This window comes from Panthera uncia, chromosome D1 (assembly GCF_023721935.1).
Source record: "Panthera uncia isolate 11264 chromosome D1, Puncia_PCG_1.0, whole genome shotgun sequence".
NCBI classification, from domain to species: domain Eukaryota; kingdom Metazoa; phylum Chordata; class Mammalia; order Carnivora; family Felidae; genus Panthera; species Panthera uncia.
The window spans coordinates 53731827-53740051 of NC_064808.1; the positions used below are offsets into that span (position 1 = coordinate 53731827).

Consider the following 8225-nt stretch of genomic DNA (forward strand, 5'->3'; position numbering starts at 1 on the left):
GGTGGGGGCAGGCAGAGGGATGACACTTCAGTCGGTCAGGGCGGGAATTGGGGTGACTGGGTACCTCTCTCCTCCCTCTTCCCAGCCCTCATTTGCATCCCAGCACAGGGAACCTCCTGACAAAGCCCTTCCTGTTCACAATCCAGCCCAACTAACCGCCCCACTCCCCCCAGGCTTCAATCCCTGCAGCAGCATCAGACAGTCAACCCTCAGTCCCCGAGGCAGCCGTTCCAGCAGGACAACCAGGGAGTGATTTTCAGTCCCTTCCTGCTGCCCTACAAACTGGAGAACTGACTTGTAGCATCAGCTGAATCAGATTGTCTATGGAGGGAGAAGTCCGCACCTCGCCCTCTGGCACCAAACTGAATGAGCGTGTATGATCTGAGAGCCTCGGTTGGCTGCTTGGGTCTGTTTGTCTCCGGTTATAGATTCCTCGCCCCTCTCCACCCCACGGAGGCTCCAGGGTTGACCGTGTGAACAGAAGACCTGTGGGGTCAGCAATTACTAGCTCTTTGGTTCCACGAGGGGAAGGCTAATGACTCAAGCTGAAGCAGAACTGCTGTTTGGTAGACCAAAGGAAGAACTTTCCAGTGGTCTAGGTCAGGAAGCAAGAGACCGATGTACTGGGGAGGGGCACCAGATCACTGACATGCTCACCTCTGGCCCCCACCTCTGCATATGGGTCTGGGGTTGGAAGGAACAGGCTGGCTCCGAGGCAGAGGTATGGGAGCAATGACCCCCAAGGTAAAGGCTAATTGGAAGTCAAGCTAATGAGCCTTTCTTCTGTTCTGGGAGCCACCTGCTCGAAGCCCTGCCCCCACCAGGCTCCTGGCACCAGTAGGGCACCAGGATGGATGGTAGGGGAGGGGGACTCACTTACAACCAAAACTGGGGGTCAAAGTTTGAGCCACCTCCACCCTATTCCCACCATTACTCCTAGCCACCCCCAGGCATGGCTCCTTAGCAGGAAAAAAAAGAAGGGACTAAGGGATGGACAGGGAGATGGAAAGTTTCAGGGATTGGTAGACTCCCTGTGAGGCTGCAAAAGGATGAGCTGCCTAGATAAGTGGAGACTTGGGTGCTGTCATAGGGAATGTGGTTTAAGAGGGCGTACTAGAGACCTTTCACCTTGCTTTTGCCCTGATCCTCCCTGAGGACCAAGTGCCCAAGGGGGCCTGGAAGAAACTGGGCTGTGGACAGGGAGGAAACCGGGCAGTGGGGTCGGAAACCAGGCTGTAAATAAGGGGTGGGCAAATACAAGAAAGAAACCTCCAAGCCAGCAGGAAAGAAGCAAGGCTGAGAGTTCTGAAGAAGTCAGACTGCAGGGTGGAAGGAACCAGGTAGTGGAGATGGAAAGACTTGAGACAGAGGTTGCAAAAGAAATTAGGCTGTAGACATGAAAACAGCAGGCTCTGGGCACGACAGAAGAAAGGACGTGGGGAAAAACCATGTTGCAAGTATGGAAGGCAGCAGGCTGAGGGAATGGAAAGCAGGCTGAGGGCTCGGAGGAAGTTGAGCTGTGGGTGCCAGGGAGGGAGAACTAGAAGCAAGGGGTAGATGAGTTGACAGTGGAAGGAACAGGCTCGTGGGTGTGACAGAAACAACGGTTCCAGTCAGGGCGTGGAGAGAATTGTGGGAATCAAGGAATTCAAACCAGGCTGTGGCTCCCTGAACATTCGAAAAAACAATCCTCAGGCCTCCACTCCCTCAGGCTCTGGTGTGTGTGGTGTATGCGCAGCACGTGTGTGACAGGAGTATGGCTGAGACAGGAAGGTTGAGGGGGAGATTTGGGGAGCGAGGGTTACATCAGACAACGCAGGACTTCGTTTCTAATCAAAGAACTCATGTTTCCAGCATTGCTGAGGTATGAGGTCACTGGAAAGAATAAAATTCACCCCTTGATACTCAAAGACCTCTGCTGGAGCCAAGACTGTTCTACAATGTGCCTTTCCCAGGTGCTTCAAGGTCTTTAACAATGGAAGATGCCCAGGCCTTGGCCTGGGTATTCGCATATCCTGAATTGCTGGGTGTCGTCCCAATTTCAAATATTCTGTTCTGTTCCTCCATAAAATAGCAAATGCTGGAATTACCAACACCTCAGTAGCCAAACCACACCCTCCTGGGGCTACTGTCAGGGCAGAGGTGTGGCTGCCATTCAGACAGCAGCACGGATCAGCTCCGCCAAAGAGTCCCTGTTTCCTGTACTTCAAGGAATAAAGAGCTCGAGCTCTGATGGGGCTACCTAGAGATGGCCTTAGGCAAGGCAGTCGAAGCCTGTTTTCTCACCTGTGAAATGGGGATAATATCCCTCCTCTGGAGGACGCTAGTGGGAGGACATGTCCTAGTATGTGGAGGGCTGGGCACCAAATCTGGCTCACTTAAACATTAGATCTTTTTCCTTTCTCTAGTTCTCGTGCCATTTCCCCTCCATGCTAAGGGATCAGCAGCTGCTTTTTCAGGTGCCTCAGCCACCCTCCTTCCTCTCTGCCCACAGTGATGATCTTGCTCCGCTCCAAGTACCATCATAAGGAGGGCATCAGGGAAATAACATCCCAGAACCAAGGGAGACTGAGTGGAGGGGTGAACAGGCCCAGAAGTAAGTAATCATAGAGGGAGGCAAAAGAGAAGAGGAGGCACTGCCTACGAGGATCTGTAGGAGCCCAGGCTGCGTTAGTAGAGGTATAATGTGCAAAGAGAGGGAGGTGAGGATCCTGGTCTATCTGCTCTGCTCCCTCCATGACAGCTAGGCCTGCCCAGTGTCCTCAGGAGAGGCAAGGGACAGGAAGGGCTGGAATCACTGGTGGGAATAGCTATGGGAGATCCGGTTAGACCCTTGGATTGGAAATACATTTCTGCTGCCCATTACTACAGCGCATCTATGCTCTGTGGCCCCTAAGGCATCGCTGGAACCCACAGGGGCATCCCAGGTGGCATGTTCTCAGCTGAACTTGAGCAAGGGCCTTCTCCCGGCAAAACTATCCCTCTAGGGATAGGGCAGTCCCAAGGGAGGAGTGGAGAAGCTCCCCTCTCCCAGAAGTGTGCATGTAAGGATTGGCAACCAGCCAGGGAGGCTGAGCGGGAACTCCTACCACAGGTGAACTATACCACAAGCCCATTTAGTCTCACCCCAGCATTTTAGGATCAGGGTAGTAGCATGGGCATTCTGACAGTCTTGAAACTCTCTCCATGGTTGGGACAAGGATGGCTCCAGGGGTGGCAGGAGATGAGGGTCAGAGCTCTAATTCAAACCTAGGGGCCTCTGATACTGGCTCCACAGCCTCCACACCTAGTCTTTTGGAAAACTGTAAAGCATCACACTGATGGGGGCTCAACCTTCTTGGGAAAAGGACTCCCCACCCATGAAGGACCACCTCTTCATGGATGGGGATGAAGGACAGGAGCCCAGGACACAAGCCCAAAGACGGGAGCCAGTGCTGATAGGCAAGAGGGCAGGGAACCATGCCTGAAGGTAGCGAAGAGCTCTGGCTGTGTCCCCAGGCTCCCGCTAGGCTCATTTGGCCCCCAGGTGGTGTAAGGCAGCTAGCAGTTGGCCCACAGCTACTCACGGTCTCAGGGGCCCCGCTCCATGGCCTCTGGCTCTGTTTGATAGAGGATCAGAGTTATGGAAGAAGGAGGTCCGGGTCCAGAGCCAGGACAATGTGTGTGGTGGTGCATGGTGGGATGTGGCAGGTATGTGCAGAAGATGTTGGGGGCAGGGTGCCAAGACCTGGGAGGCCACCTGGCATGTGGACAGAGTGGGCATGGAGGAGGTACAACCTGTGAAGTGACAAGATGTGCATGGGCCACGGCGGGGGCTGTCACCACATAGCATGTTCTTGTGGGTGCCGTGACAAAGCACAGGCACAGGTGAGACAGCATGAGCCTGACGTGATGGCACCAGAGACTAGCGCCTAGTGGGGCTACTGGACACAGAAGAGCGGCCACCGAGGGCCACAGCAGAAGATTCCTGAGAGTCTATAGCTCTCCTCCACCACTGTGCCACCCCAAGACCCCGCGATGGGGTTGCTCCCACTGGCAGACACTGGCGAATGTTTGTGAATGGGTGTGTGAGCACACTTGGGTACAGATGCTCATTGCAGGGCACGACCCCCTGGGGCACTTACCCGGACCTCCTTGTAGAGCCGCAGGCAGCTGCTGTTGAGGATGAAGTATCGGTCGTGAAAGCCACCTGAGGGCAGGCCCAGGCCCAGGAGGCTACGGTCCTCACGGAACTTCATCATGCCGTGCTTGGTGTCGCCTACGTGGCTGGCTGGGGGAAGACCGGAGTGGGCGTGGGCTGCACCAACCCCCTGCCCATGGATACAGACACCCAGGGGAGCATCCCAGGATGAAGGAAACTGCCCCAGCCTGCCCCAGCCACCAAAGAGGCCTGCCCACATGGCACCCTCTGCCCGAGCTGCTCGGAAGGACCCACCAGCCTGTCCAGCCCTGCAGGCGCCACCCACCCAGGCACACCACCTACCCAGGTACAGCAGCATGGCCTCCATGGACTGGTGCTTCTTCACCACCAGGTAGCTGTCCGTGCCCAGCCCGTGCAGGATGGGCAGCACCTTCTCCGCAAAGTGCAGGGGGCGCTCTGGGGGGAGGTCACACCCGCTGTTACTGAGGCACCGAGGGCTGGCACACCCACATATCACCTACACGTCCGTGAGCACCACTCCCGCCACCTACCAGCGCCACAACACATCACCATCAGGACTACCCTTTCCACACTCAAGCTTCAGGTCTGACACAACTGGCTGGGACCAAAGCTGTTCCAACCGAAGCCAGTGATCTTTCCCGTGTCCTCGTTGGGGAAAACACCACCTGCCGAGCCATTCAAGCCAGAAACACAGCTTCCTCCCCCTCTTCCCTCCATATGTTAAATCTCTTTACTTCTGTCCATCATCGTTGCCACGCTGGCCCCTGTTACCATCTGTCCTTGGACTAATACCATGGCCCTCCGAGGGGTCTCCTGCATGTGCTCTCATTCCCCTCCTCACCTCTCCCTACCCAGCGGCAAGTAGCAACCTCTCCAAACTCCCAGTCACTAGCCCTTCAGGGGCCTTGCGTTGTTGTCAGGCTGGGTGGCCGCTTCTGCCTCTGTCTTCAGTCCCACCCCGTGACACAGCCCCCTCATTGCCCTTATCTCTAGCTCCTCAAAAGGGTGATGTCCATGGTCACCACAGGGCCTCTGCCTGTGACGCTCCCACTGCCTGGAGACGCTTTTCTCCCCCTTCACCAAGCAACTCCTACTCTTCACCTCCTAGTGTAGGGACTCTGTAGCCAGAGACCCTGTTACAAGCTCTAGTGGCCACTCAAGGCAGTTATCACAGCCTCGGTTGTATGTTTATTGCTGTGGCCACAGGATTAATGTCTATTCCATGCGAGACTTACCCCCATGAAGGGGAGGGGCTGTGTGTCTGGCACTCAACAAATAACAGTAAAACAAATGGACAGATACACCCTCATTGTCCACTGCCATTAAGACCACCCTTCATCCTAAAATGCCTTTATCACTGTCTTTACCACCAAGGTTCTCTCACAACACCGTCACAACCACCCTTACAAACACCACCCCCCACCCACCCTGCCTGACCCCTCTTGCACGGTCATCACCACCTACTGCCCCCTTCACCATCAATCCCATTATCAAATTCAGCATCGCCACCCTCGCAAGAACACCATTCTCACTGACACTGAGAAAGCACCGTCACAGTTGATAACATCAACCTCCTTACCATCAGCCACATTATAGCCATCACCTCGACTCCCCCCGGCCCCCCACCATGCCACCACCACCATCATGGAGGTGACAGTGTGGAAGCAGCATCTATCATCCAAGACTCCCTTGACCACCACTGTTGCCATGCTGTGGGGTAGGGGAGGACAGACTGGGGCAGCAGCTCAGACAAGTACAGGCCACACCATACCCTGCACAAATCCTGGTGGCCACCTACCTGCCTCCTCCCTCTCATTGACCTCAAAGCAGGTCCAGTAGTCCCTCTCCCTGATGCCCACATTCCTGCGATCCAGGATCTCTAGGGTGAGCTCCTCGGCTGTCATGGCTGCTGGGATCTGCAGTGGCCAAGGAGGAAGAGGTCAGCCTACCGTGTTCCTGCCCCTGCTCTCCCACAACCTTGCTGTGATCCAGGGGCCGAGCCCACCTTTCGGGTCCTGGGATACTAGGAGGGTGTCTCTAAGTGGTCCCGATGACCACTGTCTGGGGAGGAAGCAAAGAGACAGGCCCTGGCACTAGCCAGACACAGGTTCCAAACCAGGGCTCCCCTTGGGATAGAAGCCCTGCTTCCCTGGTCACCTGAGCCTGTGCCTGGCCCAGCCTGACTTCTCTGGTCCTCTGGCTCCTAGGTCCCTAGCTCTCACCTTGATATGCTGCTCGGTTTCCGCCTTCTTCTCCTCCAGGTACACTGTGCAGATGAAGTCACCGGCATGCTGTGAAAAGACAGGGCTCAGCTAGAGGCGGGGAAAGTGGGCGCAGGCAGCTATCCCGAGCACCCTACCCCAGGCCCAGTCTTTCACCTGGGTCCCGCTGGCAGTGCCAGCCACACGCATCTTCACAATGGCAGTGATCTCTTCCCGCTGCTTCCTCAGCTCTTCCTCATCCACCTGGGAGGAGAAAGACACAGGGACAGATGATCACTGCCACCCAAGGGGCCCGTCCCTGCCCTCCACTGCCCACTGGCAGGGGACGCACGCTAAACACCACCACATAGTGGCCGATGAGGTCTTCTACCACACGGCCTGCCTTGTAGTCCTGCCCATCTGTCTGGAAGAGCGTGGGTCCAAACACAATAGCCAGGTTGTGCGTGTTCATCTGGTTTGTGTCTGAGAAGCACTGGACGCTGGACAGGGGAAGACAGAGCCCTAAGTGAATAGTCCAGCCCAGAACCTCCCCACTTCACCTTCCCAATTTCAGGCAGGTCCACAACTGGCTCCTGGAGGGAGGCCAGGGAAAGTCCTGGTCAGAGTGAACCACCAGTTAAGGGGAGATGGGAATAGTCTTTCTGGCCATGCCGTAGGTCCTGGGGGAGGAACAGAGCTGGGAAGCTGGGATATCTGGCCAAGGTCCCCTGGGTCCCAGGTAAAACCACCTCTATTCTCCCACCCTGCAGGAAGTAAGTTGGGAGACAAAGGGTCCAAGATCAGGGCACATCAAAAGTCCACATTCAGTTCCCAGGCCTACCTGGTTCTGTGGGGAGGGCAGTCAGCCAGGAAGGAGTAGAAGAATCTTTTCCACCCCAATCCCCCAGAGCAATACAATAATAATGTTCCTCACCAGTACAGGTGGCTGATAAGGGCCTTCACTGTGGCTCGGTTGACTGGGGGCAGATGTGCCAAGAGCTCTCTGTATCTGGAGACTTTCTCCTCCTCATCCTCAATCTCTGGGTGGGGGGGAAATAGATCAGGTCAGGAGGCCCCCCATAACCACCTCCCCTGTCCCACCCTTCTGGCTGCTCTGCCTTTCCTCCTAGGTGAATAGCACTTCCTGTATAGAGTGACAAGGGAAGGAGAAGCAGAGGGAGTAAGGGAGACGGGGGGCTTATCCTCTGGGGCATGCCTCATTGGATGGGAAGGGGAGGGGTGGGAATTTGGAGATAGGAGTGGACAAGTCAGCAGCACTAGCCTGGGTCTCAGGCTGGCAAGGACTACAGGGCCCACCTGAGGCCTCTAGCCAGGCTAGGCGCTGGGCGCGAGTGAAGAGACCATCGGGCAGGTCTCGCAGGAAGCGCTTGAGTGCTGAGGAGACATCGTCTACATGCTGCTCGCCCTCCTTGAGGCGCACAGACCGAGCGTCCTGCCGCAGACTCTCCAGCAGCCGCTGAGTCTTTGATGTCTGCCCACACTTGCGGTAGATGCCCTCAGAAGTCAGGCCTGCAGAGGGGGTGGCACTGAGCCGGGGGGCGGGGCCTTGCAGCTAAGGTCAGAGGGATCCTGGGAAGGCGGGGTTTGGCCGGTGGTGGGGGAGAGGCAAGAGGTCAGCCTCCCTGGGTGGGGCCTGTGTTACAGGGGCGGGGCTCACCACACTGCGTGATGTAGTCTATACAGCGGTAGACGATCACTGGGATATCTGAGTCTCCAAGCTGCTGCTCCGACAGCGTGTCCCCGGAGCTGGCCGCTGCTTTCTGGATGGCCCCCAGCCAGCCTGTGAAGTCCAGCCGCCGCTCCCCCTGGATGTACAGCGTCCTGGGTGTGGGGGGGGGGGG

General features: G+C 56.5%; 1 protein-coding gene across 5 annotated transcripts in view; it reads right to left on the reverse strand.

The window, feature by feature from the left end:
• The window catches only part of ARAP1 (ArfGAP with RhoGAP domain, ankyrin repeat and PH domain 1), a 78267-nt gene that overhangs the window by 13936 nt on the left and 56106 nt on the right, over nucleotides 1–8225 (reverse strand). For 3 of the 5 annotated variants that reach the window (XR_007455229.1, XM_049619294.1, XM_049619297.1), the window contains exons 21-29: nucleotides 8042–8205; nucleotides 7681–7893; nucleotides 7298–7403; nucleotides 6716–6863; nucleotides 6541–6627; nucleotides 6385–6453; nucleotides 5961–6078; nucleotides 4484–4597; nucleotides 4125–4270 (exon numbers count right to left, since the gene is read on the reverse strand). Coding sequence is in view for 4 of the 5 variants with exons in the window: in XM_049619294.1 (XP_049475251.1) it covers nucleotides 4125–4270; nucleotides 4484–4597; nucleotides 5961–6078; nucleotides 6385–6453; nucleotides 6541–6627; nucleotides 6716–6863; nucleotides 7298–7403; nucleotides 7681–7893; nucleotides 8042–8205 (1165 nt within the window). In the remaining variant the exon portion in view is untranslated. Of the gene's footprint in view, nucleotides 1–2; nucleotides 3600–4124; nucleotides 4271–4483; nucleotides 4598–5960; nucleotides 6079–6384; nucleotides 6454–6540; nucleotides 6628–6715; nucleotides 6864–7297; nucleotides 7404–7680; nucleotides 7894–8041; nucleotides 8206–8225 lie in introns of those variants that run through there. The other 2 variants (XM_049619314.1, XM_049619304.1) reach the window with 2 other exon arrangements.